Consider the following 25,310-nt stretch of genomic DNA (forward strand, 5'->3'; position numbering starts at 1 on the left):
ACAAGTTACTGCAACAGCAGCAGACCAGTGCCAAGCCCAGATACTGCTATATGCAGCTTGAGGATCACAGTGTGAGGGCTGACAAACTGTTTGGTGAGCAGTAGGGCTGGAAAGGCCTAACTGCTGAGGGTCTGAGTGCTGCTGCTTCCCACAGCCCCTTTTCACACAACTCTCATGATGAGCTGCATAGGAGCAGTGTCTGATGGCACAGGCTCTGGAAAGCAGGGATAGCCACGTTTGGGCTGGCTGCAGAGTCTCAGCCATGTGGCCAGTATCTGTATCCAAAGGTCAAGAACAGTTTCTCCCAAAAAATCACTGGTTCAGGGCACATTCCTCTACTGACCTGTTGTCTACCACACCTGCAGGAATCCATGTGGGCTTCCTGCTGGCTTGAGTTTGAGATTGGCTAAAACATTCCGGCCTTGTTAAGGTTGGTAGAGGGATGGACTGGTGCAGACATGGGCAGTGCAGTCACAAAAACCTCATCTGCTTTAAGAATTATGCTCACTTGGCTGCTTCTCACACCCAAACACATGTGGGAATTCAAACAGGTCCAAGTTACCCATTTCAGCTGGCTAATGGCTTTAAATTATATATCAAAATGCTTCATGAAATAGTATACAATTAAATGCTGTTATGTAGCAATTCACCAAAAATATCTGCTAGTTTCTGGACAGAAAGCATCAAAGTCCCCTGTGCTGCAAGGCATGGTTTTAGGAAAACATTTTCTCTCCATATACCCTGCCTGAAGGATGATTTCTGTTTGCAGTAGAGATCAGAATGGAAGAGATATTGCTGAAAGCATCAGAATGTGGAATTTAAAATGAGTAACTCCTGTGCAAAAGGATGGTGTTTCAGTGGTACTTCTGTGAGGCCACAGCAAACCTGGAAAGATCTCTATTTTTACGCTTTATTGATCAGAGAACTAACTTTTCCAGATCTCATGGTGAGAACAGGCCAACCATCTCCAGCTGTGTTTGATGTGGCAATGATTGGAAGCCATCAGTGAGAATTATTTAATACAAAGCATGTATCCGCAGTGGTCTAATAAATATGTATAACATACCAGACAGTAGAGCCAAAAAGTGACCAGTATTAAAGCAGCTGCTTTTTTGCCACTGCTTGCCTGGCCCCTGCTTGTGCATGAAGAACTCAAACAAGGAGGCTCTTTCAGCCACTGACACGAGGCCAGTTTTTGCCAGTCAGTGCACACATGGATGTCTGAGCACTGTAAATTAACATGGATTTGCATCGACAGCCACTAATTATGTTTTATGTCAGCCAATAAAGAGCTTGAGAATGATGAATTCCCACTGCCAGAGCTGTACTACATTCAACTGCAGAAAAGTTTTACCAGTGCCAGCAATGAATGCATCCACCAAAAATGAAATGACCCCTTAAAAGTAGTCCACAGACAAATCTCAAAGCCATGTGTGCCATTAGATGTGTAATTCTGGCCAGTGTTTCTCACTGTCTGAAACCAGTGATATTTCATGGCTCTCAAAAGCCAGGTTACTGACTCAAGCACTCTTGTCCAGGTTTCAGTTATCTAAGCCACTTTTCAGAAAGGTACTTGACTTTGCTGTTATACGCCTACATTTTTGCCTATACAGGTCTAAAAAGTACCAGACCCAGTTGCTTAGTGGCAATCACCACATAACGAAATACTGTTAGCTGAAGAGCACATTAACTGGAGATGTTCTATTTTTCAGCCAATGGCATTCTACATAAGAGCAGGGACTCTTAAAATAAGAGGCTATGAGAGCTGACCATTTCACACATGCTGTATCATTAGTAGCACTGCTCTCATAAAACAATAGATATTGTTACAAACTCAGAGTGGTCTAAAAAGTTTAACCTGATTTGCACCAATTCCTATGCCACATCTCAGTGCTTCATTCCCTCAAGGTACTCAGCCCTTGGCTCTTACTCCTATACTTAGAGGCTTGCAAAAGTGCAAATGCCTACTTTCCTCAAGGCACTGTGAAAAATGAAAGCATTTTCAGCTCAAAGCTATGCATAACTATTATCCAGAAGTGGAAAAACAAAAGGTGTGAAGCACTATTTCATTTCAAAGAGGTTAATGTCTGTGGTAGTGTTGATGAGAGTCTCCCACAAGACTTCTTTTTGTGGCAAGCCTTAACCAAGTACACCCTCATGTTATCCAAAGCAATGCAGAAACCTAGCAAGACTTTGTTATCATGAGTCGAGATGACAGAGGACACAAATATTACAAGCATCCTTCTAATTCTTTTAGTGTAGAAAAAGATAATGAGGAAAAGTGAGTCCTCTGCTGCACAATATGTTCATGTGTCACTAGCAGGCTATTCCACATGATTCACATTGAAATCCTAGGGAAAGCAATAATTCATAGAAATTAATTGGATATGTCAGCTCTAATTAGCCCACAAAGGCTAGGTAAGCATCTTTAGGAGACCACAGGGTATCCCCACTTTGTCTCAGACAAATCAAGCATCTACCTCTTCGTGATCTGTGGCTTGGGACACAGGAGAGCTTACACAGGGCAAGTCAGAAAATTGGAGCAAGGCCGAAAGGAAATGAGATTGAAAAACAAAAGCTGGATTTGGTTCTTTTCACTGTCCACTGGTTTTAGCAAGCCAGACTTCTATGCAATAAACACAAAGAAAGGGAAGCAAAGGATGCAATAAACATTCACTTAGCACTGTAACATGCAATGCTATGGCAGCTGGTTTCAATAAAACAACCATGAAGTGAGGCTGTGTTATTGTTTAGCTTCTCCTTCTATCACTGTGCAGAGAAATGTCCACTCCTCTGTCCCTAGCAGTAATTGTGCTCACTATCACCAGTCCTGAAGAAACCCAGCATCCAAAAGGACTGCAATTACAAACACACACATCCCCTTCCAGACCTAAACCACAAAAGAAATCTAAAGGCTGTAAAAAATGGACCATTAACATCCTCCAAACTAGAGGTGGAAGAACATCTGCAGATCTTCATCTGGACCAACTATTTGGGTTGAATTTCAGCTAGTACTTTCCTTCTCACCCTGGTCTACACCATTAGACACATGTGGGTTCCCAGCACCATCTCATTACTCTACCTATTCATTTGCATACATTTCTGCACTGCTGCTGTAGCAACACAGTCTAGTTGTACGTATTATGGTCTGCTGCTCTCTGCCTGTGAGTGACAGTAACTCATAATATGAGGAGGAGTAAAACATTCATTGACAGAACACTACTGGGTTTACCCCCAACACACAGCCTGATGTGAAACACAGCAATGATTATTGTAAATGGATTATTTCATATGTTTATAAATGGAAATAAGTACATGTACTTTTGTGAAGCATGCAGCAGCTCCTGGAGTAGCCTATTCACCAGCCTAGCCTGCAATGGATTAGGATCCTCATTCTCACTGGTACTTAAATAGATGCATTTGCAGAAGGAAATTACAAGCTTTGAAACAGATTTAACACTTGGACTAGAACATGTTTCTCCCTATTTTGTGAAAAAAGAATTACTGTGTGACAAAAGGAAACCTTTCAGCTATGTCAAAAGACAGGAAAACAAAAGTCTGTTTCCTCTCACTGCTCTGTTAGCATCATCTTGCTCTACAGGTAATTGGTCTACATAAACTCAAGGAATTAAAGTAGAAGCAAATAGGACTCTTTCCTGGAATGCTTTTAAACAAAACCCCCAGTCTTAAGGAGGAAGACTTGCAGGCTGAAGTAGTTTATCTGAAGTTTGATAGGCTGCTACCACAAAGATTGGATGCATTCCTTGTGGAAAAAGGATTAGCTGTGGTCTGTTGGAATTCACCTGTTCTACCCTCCACTCGCTGCTCTCTCTCCCTTTTGGACTGAAGGCAGGTAGCTCAAATTCCAGTCAGAGGCAGCTATCCTCCATACTTCTGTTCCTGATTTGTGCACATCTTATGACCACTGACCGTGTAGGTATTAGAATATCTGAACAGGACCATTTCTAGTCTGTGCTTGGCTGCAGAACATGTGAACATCCTATAACCAGAGAGTTCTGTGCCTTTGTCAGAGGTTACGTGGCCTGACCTGCTAAGGCCCAGTTGCTGTATAGGAAAGATGAATTCTTATAGGATAAAGTAAGCTCAAGCCCGAGTTTCTAGTCCAAATGAACATAACAAACACATTCATAAGCCACTTGATTCTAAAAGAGTTCTCAAACACTGGAAGAGGTTTCCCATGTAGGTGATTGAATCCTCAACCCTAGAGATGTTTAACAGCCACAGAAAGATGGTGTTGAGGGATGTGGTTTAGCCCCAGACTTGGTTGGACTTGATCTTAAAAGTTCCTTTTCCAACCAAAAAATATTCTGTGATTCTAAATTCCCTTGAGAGCAATGCTGTGCTTGGGTACCTCTGACAATTTTACATACTAAGATCTTGTATTACCAGGGGTGGTACTGGTACAACATTCCAAAATAGTCTTACTTCACAAACAATAGTCTTGGAGCAATTGGTGCAGAGGTAATGCTCATTACAGAGAAAAGTGAGATGACAGTAAGAAAAAATTACCCTCTGCCTTGTATCTACTTATATCAACTCCCATAACTGCCTCCACATCTGGTAAGGGAGCACTGACTGACATCCCAACTGGAGAACTTTATTTGTCCTGGGTAGTGAACACAAATAAGATGTAATTACACCCAGGGATCTCCTTTTTCAGCATACCAGGTTAGGAAGGTCTTAAACTCCTTACTTGTTACCAGTGAGACAAAGCAATCAGGCATGCATGTAAACCACCTTTGAACAAAACCAGCTTTAGACTAGGGTGAACTGTTTGTGCCAACTTATCTTCATTCAGTGCCCTGGTCTGAAAACATTTCTTTCAATGCACAAATTGGCAACAGACTTCAAAATCAGAAGAAATAACAGAAAATTCTTAAACCAATGTATTTTTCCAAGCAGGACAATTTGAAGTGCTATAGAAGAAAGAAACAGCTAACTGGACTAAGGAAAATATGATAGATCCTTTTTGATGTGTGGAATAATGAACTAACCAAGTCAATAGCATTCATTTGGTAGTTTGGCACAGCATAATAAATAGGCCTGGACTGGCAAAAGGTTGTGCTTCTTTTCCAATTGCTATTGAGCTCTCCGAGTGCATATATCATAGAATCATAGAATCAACCTGGTTGGAAGAGACCTTCAAGATATTCCAGTTCAACCTAGCACCCAGCCCTAGACAGTCAACCAGACCATGGCACTAAGTGCCTCATCCAGTCTTTTCCTGAACACCTCCAGGGACGGTGCCTCCACCACCTCCCTGGGCAGCCCATTCCAATGCCAAGCACTCTCTCTGACAACAACTTCCTCCTAACATCCAGCCTAGACCTCCCCTGGCACAACTTGAGACTGTGTCCCCTTGTTCTGTTGCTGGTTGCCTGGCAGAAGAGACCAACCCCACCTGGCTACAGCCTCTCTTCAAGTAACTGTAGACAGCAATGAGGTCTGCCCTGAGCCTCCTCTGCTGCAGGCTGCACACCCCCAGCTCCCTCAGCCTCTCCTCATAAGGTTTGTGTTCCAGGCCCTTCACCAGCTTCATCACCCTTCTCTGGACACCTTCCAGAGAAAACTAATGTACATGCCAGGTTGTTCGTTATGCTGAGGAGATGGAATATCTCCTCATCTCTCACCAAAAGACAGAGTTCCAGTTCAAAGAAAGATTTATTTCCATCTATTTAACCATACATATATAAATATAAATAATTCCAGCCTATAATAATTACCTCTGAATAAACTTTGAAATATACAGGGGGGAAAACCAGCCTCTGGGGTATCATTCAACTTATTACAAATGAAACTTGATTACTTAGCAAGTAGTGTGAGAAAAAAAGTATTTCCCAGTGTACTTACAGCAATGACAAATCAAGAAGTGTATCAGCAGAATGAAAGACAAAAATGATCTCAAGAGAGTTCATTGCAGTTGTGACCATTATTAGTAGCAGTAGCTTTGAGAAAAAACTTGAATAATTTTAATGTAACCTTATCAATAGGCACATGAAAGAGTCATCTTCAGCAGGGCACACTTGAGAACAAATGACTGCAAACTGCTTGCCATCTGACCCAGAAAATACTCTTACTGATAGCTAACACAGAAATATATTAGAGAGAAAAAAACCCATATTTGCTTGGTAACTATGTCATTGGGGAATCACAGAATGGTTTGTGTTAGAAGGGACCTCAAAGATCACAGAATCACAGGATTAACCAGGTTGGAAAAGACCTCTAAGATCATTGAGTCTAACCTATAACCCAACACCTAATTAACTAACCCATGGTACTAAGTGCCTCATTCAGCTTCCTTTTAAACACCTCCAGGGATGGTGACTCCACCACCTCCCCAGGCAGCCTATTCCAATGGCCAAATCCAGATCACCAGTTCAAATCCTCCTGCCACAGGCAGGAACAACTACTGAACCAGGTTGCTCAAGGCCTCATCCAGGCTGGTCTTGAACACTTCCAGGGTTGGAGTCTCAACAACTTCTCTGGGCAGCCTGTTCTAATGCCTCACCACTCTCATAAGGAAGAATCTCTTCCTAAAGCCTCATCAACCAGCATCCCAGGTCCTTCACCTCCAGACTGCTCTCTATCCATTCTCCTCCCAGCCCATTTTTTGTGCTCAGAATTGCCCCAACCCAGGTGCAGAACAATCCCAGGTCCCACAGACTGTTAAAAAGAAGCAGAAAGAATGCAAGCACACTAAGCTCATGTCAGCTGTTATAAACACATTGACCCAGAGGTGACTTCATTTCTGCTTCTGCCAGGGAACCTATCATGCTTGGGCTGCAGAGAGAGGAATTTTCTAATCTTTCTTTCTCCTTGAATTCTATCACAGCACAGTGCCCAATTTCACTGGCTGAATGCTTGCGAATTAACAGCACTTTTAATTACTTTAGATACAATCTATATTGGAGCATGCTTTTCATTTTGCATTCATTTTTTTTCTTCCATTCATTATCAAAGCCTTGCTTCCCACTAGGCTGTTTGTATTTTAATTTGGGCAGGCTCTAACAATACACCTACTCCAGTGCTGTCCTAATTAAATTAAATTTCCTTCCACAGGTTTGAACAGCTATCCACAGTGACCTCAAAAGTACCCTTTCTCTTCTTCCCAATATAGTCTGATGTCTATCAAAGAATTCTTTTCCCCAGGCCCTACTACTTCTTCAGCCTCTGTGCAACTAGTCCTCCAATACCTATGCAGATTAGTACTTCAGCTTTAATCAAATTACAATCCAAATCCTAAATGGCCTGCACTTTTCAGTCTGTAGATATTATTTAGGTCATTTGAAATAAACAACTACAGAACAGTTTCTGACCACAGTAGTAAGGAAGGACTTTGATGGTTAAGATTTTTTTTCCCCTACAGCTATCATTCCCAATTTCCTTCTTAATTAAAACATTACTCAAAAATGTCTTTTTAGAATGGTGGGAAAAAAAACCCTCACTCATATCTATAATGGATTAACTCTCCTGGGGCTGGTCTGAACCTGACCCCAGGTGTAGTGGTTGGCTCACTCCCACTTCCTGTTTGGATCTCCTATAAAAACAGAGGAACTGCCTGCTTCTCCCTCCCTTTGCCCTCCCTGCCTGCCTGATAGTACCACCCTTGTTCCTGCCGCTCCTATTTTGCTATATGACCACCCTACCACATGGAGAGACAACCCCTTCCTGAATTTACTTCCATCCATTGCCATCAATCTGGTTGTATATGTAGTTTGTACCTTGTTTCCCTTCCCTATACCTTTTTGTAATTCCCCTTACCTTAAATACCTTTTATTTGCTGTTAAAGTTTTTCTTTTAACTTCCAAATTGAAGCTATTCTTCTGTGGTTTACTCTTTTTTCCTCTCTACCTCTAATTCCTTTCTTTCCAGAAGGGGGAGAGGGGAAGGCATCCTATTATTGTACTGGTCTATTTGGATTTTTGGGTTCTGGGAAGCAAAATCAGACTGACACAATAATATCACATAATTTCCATCCCAACAGCAAACTTAAGAAAGCATCAGTACTTTTCTACCTTTTACATTCCAACTGTACCCTTTCAAACCCCAGATCATTCTAACATTTAAAATGATTTAATTTTCAAGGCAAAATACATGTATTTATATCTCACCATAGAGAAGTAGATGTATCCAATACACCTACACAGTAACAGGTATATCAAATACTTTTATTTTTCCCTGTTTACTGTTCTTTCTCTCCACCTTTCCTACTGCAGGCCATTACAGTCTTTTCTTGATAGGATGCTCATATGCACTGCCTAAAGAAAGCTCTGAATCCAGCTTTCTTTTGAAAGAAAAATGATGGGCTGTGGTTGTACTCAGTAACATCTATGCAAAACCATATGGAGAGCAAATGTGTGATAGTAAACATTCCCTGCCTTTAATACTTTGCATCTGAGAGCTCCATTAACAGGTGACTTAGGAGCAGGAAGAGAAAACACAGGAGGTGTCTCCTCTTATTTCTTTTTTTTCCCCCCTCACCCTTAGATCTGTCATTATGGGTCAGCAATAAGCTCTCTATATGCTGTGTAATGGTTTGCATCAGAGACATTGCTCTTTGATTTGTAACCCCAACCAGCTACTCCCCACCCCTCCAAAATTCAGTGGGCTGATGGCCAGGCCCTCAGGGAAAGCATATGGAAGTTATGGCATCGCAGCATGCAGTTTCAGTGTGTTCCAAGAGCTTGAGCAAAGCCAGTCAAATTTCTCTTGGTTTCCTGAAGCAACAGAGCTGTTTGCAGCTACAGTCACGACCAATTCCTGATGCATCACTGAGCTTAAGCTTACCTGAGAGATTTCTGCAGTCCATTGGAGATGCTTCCGTTTAGCGCGTTACACAACCCATCTAGCTGAGAGGGAGTGCAGCGTCCTGCTGACACCGCCTGGGAAAAATAGGTCACCTAACATGGACACTGCCAACTGCCAAACTGGAATCAATTAAGAAACTCATGTACAGGAAAATAAACAATCAATGTGCACTGGCACAGCCCAGCGAGTGGATGAAATGCTGAGTCCAAAGCAGTACTGACATGTATTGATACAAAGGGGAATGCATGGCACTGCCATCCAGACAGGAAGACAAGAGGGTGCATAGCATGGGACTGGGAAAACGCAGGGACAGAAAAGGACAAGCTGCTACTCCTGCTGTTACCACCCCTCCACATGTAGAATTCTGACCAGACTGCTTGAACTGATGTTTCCCTTCCATTTTTAGCTTGGAGAAGAGGAAACCGAGAAGTGACCTCGTCAGTGGTCATAAATATGTGGAGGGTGAGTGTGAGGAGGCTGGAGCCAGGCTCTTCTGGGTGATGCCCAATGGTAGGACAAGGGGCAATGGGTGGAAGCTGAGGCATAGGAAGTTTCCTTTAAACATGAGGAGGAATTTTTTCCACTGTGAGGACTGGAACAGGCTGCCCAGGGTGACTGTGCAGTCTCCCTCTCCAGAGATACTCAAAACCCACCTGGACTCATTCCTATGTGATCTGGTCTAGGTAATCCTGCTCTGGCAGGGGGGTTGTAGTGGATGAGCTTTCAAGGTCCTTTCCAGCCCTTGACATACTGTGATCCTGCAATTTTTTGTTTTCATAAGAAGCTTCTAGAAGTTTGTTGTCAAGTGTGTAGATATGAATTCACAACTACACTCATGTTATACTCTCTATACCCTACCCATATACACACACATGCAGCACTATTCCATTGACATCTTCTTGCCTAAGACAGTGTTCTGCCTTCCCATAAACTGTATTAAATTGGCTCGTAATGAAACTCAAGGAATAGAGGACAAAATTACATGCTCCTTAAGACATTTTGATTCAAAGAAGTTGTGTTAGCTCCTGTTCACTGGCATAAACAAAACACAGAGAGCTCATACCTCCTTTTATTTCATTAATTCCTTTTAAAATAAAGTCTTTCCTCTGCCTTTTCTTTTTTTCAATTAGAGAATCAAAAAACCATTACAGTGGTGAACTCCAGTTCACACTTTTCACTGTCCACTTAACCAGCAGCCAGAATTTAGTGCAATAATGCATTAATGTTTCAAGATTTAGCCCAGTATAACAATACAACTATAGTATTTTGGAAGGGTAGCTCAGTCCCTAAAAAATGCAGCATCAGCTCTCCTAGTATTGCAGCAGCTCTCCTACCATTCCATTATTGCCATTGTTGAAAAGAATTAAAAGAAATCATAGAATGGTTTAGGTTGGAAGTGACCTCAAAGCTCATTCAGTTCCAACCCCACCACCATAGGCAGGGACACCTCCCACTAGAACAGGTTGCTCAAGGCCTCATCCAATCTGGCCTTGAACATCTCCAGGGAGGGAGCAGCCACAACCTTCCTGGGCAACCTGTGCCAGTGTCTCACCACCTCACTGGAAAGAACTTCCTAACACCCAGTTTCAATATCCCCTCTTCCAGTTTAAACCCATTCCTCCTCATCCTGTCATTACAAGACCTTGTAAATAGTCCCTCCCCAGCCTACTTGTAGGCACCTCCAGATACTGGAAGGCTACTATGAGGCTGCCTCAAAGCCTTCTTCTCCAGGCTGCAGACCCCCAACCCAGGCTGCAGACCCCCAACTCTCATAGCCTGTCCTCATACCAGAGCTGATCCAGCCCTCTGATCCACAATGATGCTTTGAAACCCACAATGATGCTTTGATTCCCTAGATTAAAATTATTACAAATCGTTAGAGATTATAAAATGGACATTAGACTTAATCCTGACTCAGGAAGAAGCAGGAGGAACTGAAGAATGTGTTGTGCATGGCAGCAAGGAAGAAATGTCAGAAAGAGAGAACACCTCTAAGAGCAAAGCTGCAGGCAGCAGACTCAATCAGCAGATTCACATGGAATGGGCAGAAAGGTAAAACTTCAGAAGCAAAAAAGAAAAATCAAGTATTTCAGAGAGACAGTGAGAAAGGAAGGGGAAGGGCTGAATGGCAGGAGGCTCAATAAATGATACCAGGAGCTGGAAAATCCCCATCTGGCTTTAAAAGAAGAAATAGGGTCACGAGGTGGCACAGTAAGAGAAGAACTGCACTGTTGACCAACAGCAGGGCCAGAAATTAAGAGATGCAGGGCTTCTGTTTAAAAAAGTACAGATAATTGCAAACCAGCAAGGGTCCTCCCAAAGATCACTCTTGACTGAAGGGTCTTCTTTTCCCAGAGGAAACTTCTTGGGTCTGCTATTTCTGACTGGTGTCAGGGCATAGCCCTGCATTGCTCTTTAGATGACATGACATAACACAACACTGTGGGGTATTTAGGCTCTGTTTAGGTGGAAAAACAATGTTTCAAAGAAAAAAATTCTTGAGGTCAAGTTTAAATGCTTCCAAACCAGATTTTTTTTTTCTGGGGTTATGCAGTGTGCAGCAGTTTATGGGCATGGCTGCAGCAGGCTTAAAGTGTATCCTTGACTTGTGATATTGTTATTTTAGTTTATAGGAGTGGATCTCAAGCTATGATAAGTAGATTTTGCAACTGAAGTACTTCAAAGAAGCATATGCATAATAGAAGGTACTTTATAGTGCTTTTGCTTAGATCAAGTGCATTTTATTCCCTTGTTTTCCATTTTATTGCCAAGTGGCAGTTTCCCTGCTGGAGACAATTTATCTTATCAGAATCCCACTGGATAATCTATTTTGTACAAGAGCAGACCTCCTGATAAAGTACTAAAATACTGGCACTGTCCTGTGCAATTTACCTATGTGATTTTACTGCTTTACTTCTTTCGGTGTATTAAATATTCTGTGCCCTCTTCCCCTACACAAAGCTATTTTTAAACATTAGGATTAAGTTAATATATTCCATTTTATTACCTGGTGGAAATGAAAACAGAAATATAGGGATAAAAGCACTTTTCTGATAACAAATATGTTGCTAAGAGGCTACCTGAAATACTAACATCTTATATGAAAAACAAAAACAACCCACAGAGTTGCTCCAGATTTGCATGTTTGAAGGTTGTTAAAAATCACAAACTTTAAATTGACACACATCTGAACTTTAGATAAAGTCAATTTTATCATTTCAGTCTTGTTACAAAGCTCTTTTTAAACAATCCCCCAGCCTAATTAGCTTTACCTTCTAGCTCAGCTCCTCAGAACCATCCTTTTGAGTGCTGGCACGGTTAAAACACTCAGGTCTACTAGGTTTAGGATAGTGTGGCAAGTGTCAGTGAAATACAAGGGCATATGGTATACAGTTACAGAACTATATGAATGCCAGTAGTGATAGTCAACAGTACTTGAATGCAAGACTGAGGACGGTAGAGGAAAAGCAGTAAAACACCATCATACAGAATCATAAACCGTATATATACATAGTTCCTTTGCAGCTGAAAGAAGCCTGTGCATGCCTGTCCTTTAATGAAGCAAAGCCACTTCTGTTCGTAAAGCACATAGCTGTGGTGTGCAGCCCACGTTCATTTAGCTTTGGTTCTGGGCTAGTTTGAGCCCAGCTAGAATGTTCTGGTGAGAAGAATTAGATTACAGGCTGTGAAAACAAAACAGTGGTGGTGTCTACTTCACTCACAGGCTTGCTGAGATGTATAAGAACAAGAACACAAACATAGATAACAAAGTTGCTCTCTGTCTCTCTGGGGCTGAACTTCTCTAACCTAACCTGCCATCTGTGTGGCTAATCCATCTGCTTCCTAATCCCCCTGGCTGATCCTCCCAACTACCTTGAGCATAAGGCAAAGTCTTGGGTAAGGGAGAGGGGTGGGAGTAAGGCAGTAGGGTAGTAGAGAGCCCCTCCTGGGGACTCAGGTTTGTGGGAGGGCTGTTGAGTTTCTGTATTGCTTTTTTAAACTTGTATATTTCTGTATATATTGTAAATACCTGCTTGTATATTGTGCTAAGCTGTAAATATAAAGCTTCATTCAAGTTCCAGAGCCACTGAGTCTAGTTTGGGTGATTTTCCAAAGTGTGGAGGGGCAGGTAACACCCAAACCATCACATCCTTAAAAGTTTATAACCCCAGCTTAATAAAATGAACAAGGCAAGAAATTACTCACCAATGCACACAGCAGATCAACTGCTTCCAAGATGAGTTCTTGATGGCCAATGCGAGTGACTCCCAGTTCCTCAAGCTCCTGATGGGTGATGTGGAGCAGCTGTTCGCCATTGATCTTCTCTCTTTCAAAGTTCTTTATGTATTGCTGGAGGCAATCGTCAAGGCCTGGTTAAAAAAGCCAACAACAGATTCAGAGAATGGAGACAGTCAGCAATCTGTGTACCACAAACACAGGCAGTTCTTGGCAATGCAAGTGTGACTCCTTGCCTGGATCTATGAGGGGGAAAGGGCAAAAAACGATAGCTTAACTTACACGGAATAGCACATAGAGCTAAATGGGAAACTTTCTATTGCTGACATTACTTGCACCACCCTCATGGGGAAGAATTTCTTCCTAATGTCTAGTTTAAGTCAAGCTTTTTCCAGCTTGACCATTAACCTTCATCCTATCATTACATGCCTTCATAAAAAGACTCTTTCCAGCTTTCCTGTAAGCCCCCTTCAAATACTGGAAGGCTGCTATAAGGCTTTCCTAGAGCCTGCTCTTCTCCCATATGAACAACTTTCAGTTTGCCTTCATAGAAGAGGTGCTCCAGCCCTCTGATCATCTTTTTGGCCCTTCTCTGGACTCACTCTAACATTTCCATGCCCATCTTTTACTGAGGACTCCAGAGCTAGGCACAGGTATTGCAGATGGGGACTCATGAGAGTAGAGGGAACGATCCTCTTCCTAAAGTATTTACAGCACTCAGACATATTTAGAAGGCACTAAATGAAGGTGCCAGCCTGTGAAAACTGTTTGAGCACACAGTATAGGTATGGCACGGTTTATGTTATGTTTGTGGTTTGTGTACTACCCTTGCCTTTGTGCCAGATAGAATGTGTGACAGCAGAGCAGAATAAGAGATTGATATTATTCAAAGTGCTCAGTAATAGCTCCCCAGAGCATCTTTAGAAGCTTTTACTTAGTGGTGCAAACAGCATGGCAGTGGACAACAGAAAAGTATCATTAAAGGAGGAGGCTGCCTCATAGTATAACAGCACCAAATAAATACACACAAAAAGAAACAGGTTTTCCCCTGCCCTCTCTTTTTCTGTCTGTCTAGGAACGAGATATCAAAGTATTCCTTTTCTGACAATGTAAAATGTTATGTTGACAACTCTCAGTTGCTACAAAGGAATAATTTAGGTGTCAGTGGTTTCATTCTTTGTCAGCATAGCTACAATGGCTTTTAGCATGAAAATATCAAAGATGCTATTAGAAAGAGTACAGAAGATGATCACTTGGACTCACCAAAGCCAAATGGAATATTTATTCCCTAGATATACTCAGGGCTCATAGTGGCTCTTCCTGCAATTCTATCTGAACAGTTTCTGTTTACAGATCAGACTGACATTAGTTAAGATGCAGAACTACAAAGTAAGGGGCAGCAACTCTGCTTTGAAAGTAAATAAAATTATACCACCATTCTCTAGTTACACAGTGTCAGAGTTAGGCAAGAAAGACAGAAGCTTGCAGGTCTGTCTGCACATTCTTACTTCGTTTGGGAGCAGTATGTAACGAACTGATGTATCCTTCATAGTGCAGTAACTTTGTTCATGGAACAGGGTTTAAACATTTTTGCTTTATTTTGAAGCTGAGACTTAACATCCATGATGACATATCTGTTATTTCCACTTTTAAGTAAAAGAAATTGTGGTCTGTCCCTGAGGACTACAAAAACTTGATCTCTGTGATCTAAGAGCAGAAGAAAACCAAACATCTCTAACGTGTTTACCATGATTTGGCAAATAAGGCATGTTGAAAATGGTGTAAATCAAGATTAAAAAGAAAGGAGGTGGGGAAAAAAGGAGAGAAAGGGCAGGAGAAGAAAAGCCACTTAACTTGAAAATGTTTGTTTTCTAAGCAGCATAATTAAGAAGAAAAGGGATCATTAAAACAACAAAGCAAACCAGCATGTTATTAAAAAAATTCTCTGTAGAGCTGGCTAAAATCAGATTTAAGTATTAGCTCAGAGCCAACATTACAAGAGAGATGCTGCAATAAGAGCCACTGAGATTAAAATGAGTCTTTCCATTGATGTCAAACAACATCAAGTTTGGTTTACATTAAAAGGACAAATGTAGTTGCTGTGTTACATAAAGATCTGTCCCTTCCTCTCTGGCATTAGACAGGGATATTGAACAAAATGGCTGTAAAATGAAGTGAAGAAAAGCACAGGTTGTTTCCCTCTGTGCAGGAAGTCAAATGATGCAGACAGGGCAGGTCTCATGGTGGTAAATTGGTGACATTAACTTTGTAAAGTGTCATCCATCACAAAGGAAATGTAATTTCTACTTTTAAAAGTCTCTATTTTCCAGTTTTTCGTAACTCTTTCCATAAATTACATTTGTTATCTTATTTCTGATACAGGTTAATGGATTTTTGTTACTTATTGCAAATTATGCTGGTTTCCTCAGCTATGCCCAAAATTCTTGACCAGATGATGCTTTTGTTCAAACTACATAATTATTCCTACAGGAAAATACATAGCAGGTGGCCACGACAGAACTCTGGCTGTGAAATGAAGGGGTCATGGGGAGAGCAGACAGGAAAGGTCCTGCCAGTTCAGCTTGTCACAAGCATGATGGCTCTCATAAGGTGCTTCCTCTGACAGAAGAGGGCATGCCAAATGATATACTCTGCTACAAAAATGCAACATTGCTCATTCTGGTTTTAGGGATGAAAGAAGGAAAACAGATCAATGGAGCCACATTTACCATCCCTGACTTCTGCAGCTTAGCACCGACACAAGGGACTGGTAAGAGTTTGCTCATAGCCACTTTGGCAAGGAAGTCAAACACACTTTGGTTAAGCATCTGAGAAAGTCTATAAGGTTTTTCACTATTTTAAATAATCTTAATAGAAGAAGCAGATTGCAGAATGCTAAAATCACAGTTGCACAAAGGCTGATAGCCATCAGCAAATCCAAGTTATAAATGCAAGCGCCTGTGGAATCTGGGTCTACAGGACAAAAGCTGCAAGTCAATGAAATGAGCTCTGTCTGTGCAGGATTGCACTTGGCTCTGCCGAGAGCAAAATTAATATTCCTATTAATGTGTCTCATTTAACTAATCAAAGCTATAGAACCATCATATCTCTGTTGTTGCAGAATGGTAACTCGTGAAAAATCAATGAATCAAAGTGAAACAGGGACAAACTCAATTTTCAAGTGCTGTGTGCTGGATGTTGGAGGAAATCCACTAACACTGCTGTGCCCTTCAGTGAAGATAAATGCAAATGGTGACTGTGCTTGCTTCTGAGGGCAGATATCTTGTATAATATGAGTACAGGGCACAGCAGGGACATGCCAACAGCAGCACATGAGTCTCAGGAGGGTAAGCTGAGTTGTGAGCCATCAGGGTCACCTAATAATTCAAAAGAAAACTGTGCTGAAACTACCTCTGGGTGACAAGGATTAAAAACAAAACAAAAAAAAAAAAAACCAACCACCAACCAACTCCAAAACCCCCAAATACATAAAACCTAACACCATCCCCAACACACCAAAACTAAACCAAACCCCTCAACAAAACCCCAAGCCAAAACACAGAGGACAGAAGCACTATGAAGAAGGGAAGAGAAAAGGTAAAACAGAACCAGAAACTGTGGCCACTTTGAGAAAAGGCACAGAGAAGAAGACTGCTGAAGGAGATCTGGAAACTTAAGAAAAGAGACAGTTTGATTCCTGTTGGTTTTTGCAAGCGACATTCCACATGACTGCACCTGAGACACCTCACCTGACTGCACTATGGCCATAGTTTCTTCCTAGGCAAAACAACTTGGAAGTCCAGAAAACTAGCTTACTCTGGAAAAAAAGTACCAAAGTAGTACTGAAAAAGACAAAGGAAATTAATTTTTGTGCTAGAAATTATCTAATGAATCGAGAAGGCAGCACAAAACTTCTGTCTCTGTCACTACTTTCCATTTACATCCTCAGATCTGCCTAAATCTATCCAGTGTTTGACAACATCTATATGCTCAGCCCAAATGATAATTGTTACAGAACAAAAAGCTGTGGAGGTTTTGGGTTTGTTGATAAAAAAACAAACAGTGGTATTTTCTCTTTAAGCAATAAATAGCAGCCAGCTAGAAAGGTCTGGAAGGAATTGACTGTTAGCTAACAGGGAGAGGTAGGTGGTGAGCACATGCCTTTTCCTAAATGTAATTTTATTGACTGCAGACATCAACTCCTGGGTGTTCTTGATCAAAACCCCCTGTGATTTATGACACTGGGCTCAGGCACAGCAGATCTTTTCCAATTCTTATGTAACTTGCAACAATGAAAGCCATCAGGTGGATTTTTTTTTGTCAGTGACGTTAAAGGCTTTTCAAGAATGATTCAGTCCAACAGCTAAGGCAAAGGCATAATCCTCAGGACTATGTTCATGCTAAGCTGACTCGCAGATATCAGTTATTTGTTCTTAAGCTTTTTCAGGAGGAAAAAAACCACAACTGTTTAGAATGCCTGGAGAAGAAAAGATCTTCATAGCCTCACAATTCAGAAAGAGACAAAGAGAACGTGTTTGAAAACACTCTGAAACAGCAAGCTTGGAGTGCTCTGGACTAAAACTTTCCTGAATCTTAGGGTCTGTTATAAATGTATTCATTCAGTATTTTGCACCTTTAATCCTACAAACTTGCTCTATAGCAACAGAGTTGCCAGATTACAAAATTTTATATTAAATGACATTCAAAACTCGTAGCAGGAATGCACAAACACACAGAAAAGAAAGAATTAAGATTATTCTAAAAAGAAAAACAAACCTATAATCCCTTAGTTCTGGCATTATCTGACCTTTAAATGCTTGACTGTGCAAGTATAATGTGTTTAAAGGTTGCTTCCCGGCTGAGTTTCCTCTGCGTCACTCAAATATTCACCCAGAAACAGACCATGTTTCAGATGCAAATACAGGCAGGCTTCTGCCACTTGAATTTGCAGATCCATCATCTGCTTAAGCAGGAACCAGAGCTTTGAATAAATGCTTCCCAGACACCAACTGACAGCAAAAGTGTTGACTTCCATTCTATGGTTCAAAATGGTTTGCCGGATGCAAGCTCTTCCACTAGCCTCACACCACCAGCTAACACTGCGACAGGCCACAAGCTACTTCCTTCACCCCTATTTTCTTCTCCTCAGAGAACTAGGCTCCACATTTGCCCTCTGCAGACATGCTCAAGCACCAGCATCCAGCCAGCCCTGCTGGGCTCTTTTCTGGACAGACCAGTTCTCCCACTGGTAGCTGCTCGCCTAGAGAACTCCCTTCTCCTCAACCTTTCCTTGTCTTCATCCTGCAGCTACATGTCACATGCCAGCCAGTATCAGTGGCTCAGCAGTCCCAGTGACAAGTGTCCTCTCACTCTCCTAACTCTTATCACAAAAAAAATCTGTTTTCTCCCAGCAATTGTTCCAGCAATTGCTCCTGGCAACGTTTCCAGCTTCCTTCATTCACTGCCAGCTTCCATTTTCAGATGTCACATTTCTTCTCCTTCCACACAGATCCTGTTCTTGGATTTTTGAGTGTGAATAGGGCAGCTTCACATCTTCTCTACAAGCAGGGAAGCAGTAGTGTGAGAGCACAAGCTGGAAGGAAATGACAGCTTCCAACCTCAGTTCCTTTTCTTTGCCCTGAACTACTCAGATCTTCACATGCAACCACAGCTCTCCTCAACCGCCAGCACGTTTTGTAAAAAGGACATAACTCTCAAGAACTGTACAAGTCTAAAGTTCCCAACCATATAGAATCAGAGAATCAGGCAGGTTGGAAGAGACCTCCAAGATCATCCAGCCCAACCTAGCACCCAGCCCTAGACAGTCAACCAGACCATGGCACTAAGTGCCTCATCCAGTCTTTTCCTGAACACCTCCAGGGACAGTGCCTCCACCACCTCCCTGGGCAGCCCATTCCAATTCCAGTCACTCTCTCTGCCAACAACTTCCTCCTAACATCCAGCCTAGACCTCCCCTGGCACAACTTGAGACTGTGTCCCCTTGTTCTGTTGCTGGGTGCCTGGCAGAAGAGACCAACCCCACCTGGCCACAGCCTTCCTTCAGGTAGCAACATGTATGTAGCACCTTTAAGAGCCTAACTTAAGACAAATGATCATTTATTTGATTTATCCTTACATCTCCTGGACACAGCTGAGTAATTCAAGGCACTATAAATAGTAAACGTAACCATAAAACAGGACATCACCAGTGTTAAAAGAATTTTATATGTGACTCTCACAAAAAGCTTCTTAAAGCCTGGATGAGGCACTTAGTGCCATGGTCTAGTTGATTGGACAGCAATGAGGTCTGCCCTGAGCCTCCTCTTCTGCAGGCTGCACACCCCCAGCTCCCTCAGCCTCTCCTCACAGGGCTGTGTTCTGTGCCCCTCCGCAGCCTTGTTGCCCTTCTCTGGACACCTTCCAGCACCTCAACATCTCTCTTGAATTGAGGGGCCCAGAACTGGGCACAGCACTCAAGGTGTGGCCTGAGCAGTGCTGAGGACAGGGGCAGAAGAACCTCCCTTGTCCTGCTGGCCACACTGCTCCTGATCCAGGCCAGAACGCCATTGGCTCTCCTGGCCACATTTAGATACCATTCCTCTGTCCTCAGAGTGTCCTCATCTCTCTTAATAAGGGCAAACATCACAGCCACTGCATTGAAAGTACATGTCTGAGACTCCCCCCCCCCCCCCCAAATTCTATCCCATATGAAAACCAATGTAAATCATCACCAGCAGCAGCACTGTATTTTGTTTTAGCATGCCCAAAGCAATGGGCTTTCCCATAATCGCAGTGTCTATAATTACAGCTCTTTTTGGCAGCAATTTTCCAAGCTAATTGTATCAGCAAGACAAAAGCTGTGCAGAAATTATTAATATTTTAAGACTCCAGAGCATCTGAGAAGGTTTTATGAGAGAATGTGCCAAGCAGTATTAATAACAAATGAACAAACTGCTGTACTTATAAAATTTGATTTAATGATATGCCAGTACCTTTACATTCCCATACAGGAAGAAAATGACTTCATGTAGTTCTGCCTTCATTACCTGCACCTGAAAGTGAAGATATTCTAACTTTTGCCACAAAAACTGACAGATGCTGCTGAGTTGCAGTAGAACCACAGAAATACTAAAGAAGCATTTCAAAGAAGCTTGCTGAAACTAGATGTGACCTTGAAGACATCTCTGGAGGAAAAAAAATGTCACTCAGGGAATGTATCACATTTTCAGACACAAAAGCATGCTCCTTGCTGTCACATCCCACAACAATCTTGTGTCACCGACACTGTTACTGATCAATTTCTCCTAAAAAATGATAAAAACCAGAAGTGTCTTCATCAGGTCTCTGAGCTAATGAAGATTTAAGTTCTTAGTGTCATTAATTTTCTGCTGGATAACAATGCAAAAACCAGCCTCCAGCCACTGTTTTAGCAGCATGGCTGAATAATGACCTGGAAGTGCTAGTGAGCATCTAAAGGCCAGTATGTTCATACCTCCCATTTATTTGATTAGATACTTCCATGTTCCAGTGTGACCAAGCTGAGAACATTTGGACACGGAATCTGCCTCCTTGCATTCATTTCAAAAGAGAAATGCCTTGCCCAAACATAAGGCAAGTGCTTCTGTCTTGTTCCTGCGCTAGAGTCATGTAGCACACAGCTTTATGGTTTTGAGACCCAGTTTGATGAGAATCTCTTCTGGCAGAGGCACTGGTTCCAAAGTAGAGTGGTGGCACCCTGGTACACCCTGCTCCTTGTGCCTCCTGTGGCTGCATGTGGCTGCCCAGTGAACTGGGTCAAGAAGTGCTCTGTGGTAACTTCACTCCTTTTTGTTACCAGCTATTTTTAACTGGTGCAAACGAGGTGGAATACACCAGTGGATGAAAGAGCAGATGCTTAAGCTGGCACTACTGTCAGCACACATGCTTTTAAAACTACACCAGAAGAAAGCCACATTTGAGAATTCTTCCTTTTTATTTTTCTTTCTCCCTTACTTGCTGAGCTGGCAGACTCATGGTCACCCTCCCAGCCACTGTTGCAGCTGTCCTGAAACATGCAGCAAATTTAAAAGTTGACCAACGAAACATGACTTTGGGGATTAGCTGAAAAGACAAAACAAAACAAAGGATCAAGGGCAGCAAGAGAGGTTGTTCCCTGTTCCCCTTTTAAATGTGTTTCCATTTTGCAGGGTAAACCAGACTCACATTGCTATGCTTTGTCCTACTGTAGGCCTTCACAGAAGAAGGCTCTTCTAGAGCAAACTGACCATGACTCAGCTAGGTTAGCCTGTAGAGCCAAAACCACCCAGGCACAGTATCACAGAGGCTTCAGGACAGTAGCTTCCCAGTGAAAGCACATCTATGGAGCACACCATTTTCTGAGACATATATGAGGCTGCAAAATGTCAGCAACAAACTAAACTTGTAACATGCCAGAATCCCCAGATCCTGCTCCCTGTCAGCAAGTGCTGACACTCGCAAAGCTGTATGGTGATAGCAGAGCTGATATGGAAGGGTCCAACAAAAAGTGCTACAGATGTTTCAGTGCCAAAATCTATTAATTCTTGTTTCTACTTCAGTGACGTTACTAAAATTCCTAGCTAAAAAAGAGCAGCCAGAGCCAGTGCAGGAGTTTATAGTGAAACGTCCAAGCAAATAAGATGTCTGCTCAACACAATTTCTTCTGCAACTATGAGCTTACGACCTAATTCACAAGTAAGAGTTTGAACTCCTTCAAGATTAACATTGAAGGAGCAGAAGGTGGCCTTGGTAATTCCTCAGACAGTTGCCAGAAATCACAGTAGTAGCTTTACTTGTTACAGTAGTCTGAAAGCAAAGGCTAGGATTTGCTTTTTCAAGGAGCATTTCAGAAGCCTTTCTGATAGCATCTCTTGGTCAACTACTAGGCAAAGGCTGCAGATCAGCTGATTTGAGGCATCACTCATCTCTCGCATTCCTTCTACTCAAGGAAATGCTGAGGCTGTCACGCGCAGCACACAGCTCTTCTTTACATTGTCCTGTTGAGTCTGTAAATCTGGATGATCTCAAACTAGGTCCTTTACCAGCTCTAGCAATCAGTGGTTAGCTCAGTTAAAAGTCCAGTTGATGTTCAGCATTGTTGATTAATTGCCAGGAAATTCCCTTCATTGCTATGAACTGTGTGCAACAACCAAAAGTAGGTAAATGGGAAGAAATCACAGAAGTGAAAATCAGGCTGTAAATTCTGCTGAAGAAAGAAGCTTTTACCCTTCCTTATTTTTCCCCATTTTAATCCCACATATTTATGTTACGTGATGATGCCAAAAGAATTTATGGTGGCTGTTACAGAACAGAATGAGAGTTAGAAATCTTTATTCACTACCATTTTTCATGCAGTATCAGATTAAGACAGATTAAGTTTCTGGCTCCAACTACATGATGAAAAATATTACTACATCTTAAATCACCATTATTTTGTGGTTTAATTCCAAATTCTAAATGTTTTGCTATTTGATCTGGCCACAGCTTATCCAAGATTAAATACTGCTATGAAGTAACATGAAACAGGCCAGGATTTTATCATCTCTAAAGAAATATACCATCAAAAGCCCATGAATAAAATACAAGTCCAGCTCAAAGCATACGAAATTTTTAATCCACCCCACAGTTATTGGTGATTCAGTACCAAAAATAGTAAAATAAGTGACTATAAAACATTTAAACATTGTAGTATATCATTCAGTCATATGTTTGAAATATTATTTAATATGCTTAAGATGACTAAATCTTTTCTATAGGAGCACACACACAAAAGGACATAGGTCAGGACTAGTGCCTGGAAAATCTCTGACAAAGAAACATCAGGCTGGAAGTACTGAAAGTTCCCCTCCAGACCTAATCCCTGCTACAGCTCCAGAGCCCACTGCTGCCAAAGAGAACTAAAACACACTTCTCACACCACTCCTAGTCATTTTTCTGTTCTTCATAAGACAAGAGTTGAAGGTTTTTTTCCTCAAGACATCAGACAAGGAGTAAGAGATGCACAATATTGAAGGGCCAGTAATAAGAGCTGTCCATTAATCCTCTAAACAGAGCTGCTGGTGAAAAGGAAATTCATTAACTCACTGAGAATGCAGACCCACAACCTGCAGCAATGTACCATATTAACTGAGTGGCATAAATTAATTCCACGTCAGCAAAACCAGCACAAGATGACAGAATGTTTCTGGGGACATTCCTTGTGGCTACTCAGGGAGCAGCCACTCTCATTAAAGCATCTCAAAAAAAGGTCTCTTCTGGCTTCTCCAGCACTTATTTTTCATATATGTCAGAGACCTGAACATGGAAAGACATTAGAACTTAGCTCCTTAAGTCACACTTAGGAAGGGGTTTGCTCCTATCACCCGATAGCACAGCCACAGGCAGGAGGCTGGGTCTTTGGGCACAGACCTGAGACAACATGGCAGGGAAGCTCAGGCAGGATCAAGCTATGCCAAGAGTAGCACACAAACAGTCAGTTCCAGGGAAAGGTAAGTATACAAAATAAATTCAAGGACCACAGTTTTCTGTATACAATACAACAGCTGTGACAAGAAAACAACAGGGAAGTAAGACTGAGACAATAAAAAAAGATCAGAAGGGTGAGCCTGATGTGGCTTACAGATTTACAAAACATTCTTTCTCTACATTGTTATGCCATCAGCTCTTTCTCAACTGCTGTTTTTCTCAACCTCTGGAAATACAATGTGAAAAGAAGATAATTTAAACCAGTAGCCTTGGTGAATACACATTGTGCCACCCTTGGTTTTGCCTTGCTAAATGAATAGGTAAATATTGCTGCTCCAGTCTTGCTCAGCTGATACAGAAAAAGCTCAGTGCATCTTGGAGCCAGAAGGTTTTGCTTTTCCAACTTTTTACTGGTGCATAAAGCAACAAGAAAACTCAAAGGACTTCTATGTGAGCGTTAGGATACCTAATTTATAAAGAGAATGCTGCCAATTCTAACAAAGGGATTTGGCTCACAGCGAATAAAAAGTGCTTGCAAGTAGGCCATGGTGGAGGTGCTACAGCTCAAAGAAGTGCTGGGTGAGCAGGGCTGCCTGGAGGAATGTGTCACACAAGTGGCTTGTGGCACATGCAATAAAAAGAGCAGGCAAAGAGCAAATGTAACTCGGTTGCTAATTCTACAGACCACAGCAAAATTTCAGGCTGCTTCATCACTAAGAGGATTTAGCAAGCAGCAAGCTACAATTTGCTTCGTCCCTATCTGGGAATGGAAGCTCAGTACACCTGCCTTAAGAGGATTGCACAGGTAAAGGGTGGAAACTTGCATCTTCACTTTAGCCAGCAGCATAGATGCCTTTTTATGGCATGAGAAGATTGGATTAGTAGTTTGTCACTGTTGTGCTGTAATTGTCTGCTTTTCCAGATGATGCACAACTTGGGCTCAGCACAGATCTGAGAAGAACAAACAAACCTCCTCACACACACTGCCCCTAAATGCCAACACCTGCGGAAACCATTTGGACCAACCGAGCCTTAAATCCAGGCTCTATGGACCCCAGTCTGAAAATCAAAGCAAGTACATGAAAAGAATTATGGAAATGGATTCCCTTGTATGAAACCATTTCAAGTTGCATTATTCACAGCACCACTTCAGGAGAACCCCTGCAATCTTAATTTGTATCTTTTAAATCTTAAATACTAAGTTCATTATTTTCCTGAAGAACTATTGGCAATTTTGGAGTTGAAAATTCCTGTATCTTATGTATTTTACATATAAGGTACATTATGCTTCTTGCTTTTAAGTGCTTTAAAGATATTTACTGCTCAAGCAAGATGCCTCATCATATATCTCCCCAGTTCACAGTACAGTTAATTACTATGACCTGGGAAGATATAGGATGTCTTGCTTGAAAAGTAAATATCCTTAAAGCATTTAACAAGTTTAAGGAACAAAAAAGGTCCTATTTTGATCTCAAGCACAGTAGTTGATTAAGATGAAATTTGGATTTTTCCTTTCTTACCCTTTTGTCAGAGTCCAAATCAGATTCTCAAATGCAGTTTAAAGTAACTTGATAATACAGATTAATTGGCAGCACTATTCACAGTGTCTTGTACCCAAAAATGCACAAACAGGACCAGAAAAAAAAAACCCAACCATTTGTGATGACCTTTAATACACATCTGCTCACTGTAATACATTTTCAAATCCTCACTGAAAAACACAACAAAAGCAAAACAGCAAAACCCCTCAAACCCAACAGATC

General features: G+C 41.7%; 1 protein-coding gene across 1 annotated transcript in view; it reads right to left on the reverse strand.

Annotated features, from left to right (window-relative positions):
* The window catches only part of LOC135183770 (connector enhancer of kinase suppressor of ras 2-like), a 212,135-nt gene that overhangs the window by 120,511 nt on the left and 66,314 nt on the right, over nt 1–25,310 (reverse strand). Inside the window, exon 2 of the mRNA XM_064158971.1 lies at nt 13,036–13,199. Within this exon, the coding sequence (XP_064015041.1) occupies nt 13,036–13,199 (164 nt within the window). The remainder of the gene's footprint in view (nt 1–13,035; nt 13,200–25,310) is intronic.

This window comes from Pogoniulus pusillus, chromosome 19, assembly GCF_015220805.1.
Source record: "Pogoniulus pusillus isolate bPogPus1 chromosome 19, bPogPus1.pri, whole genome shotgun sequence".
In the NCBI taxonomy this organism is placed as follows: domain Eukaryota; kingdom Metazoa; phylum Chordata; class Aves; order Piciformes; family Lybiidae; genus Pogoniulus; species Pogoniulus pusillus.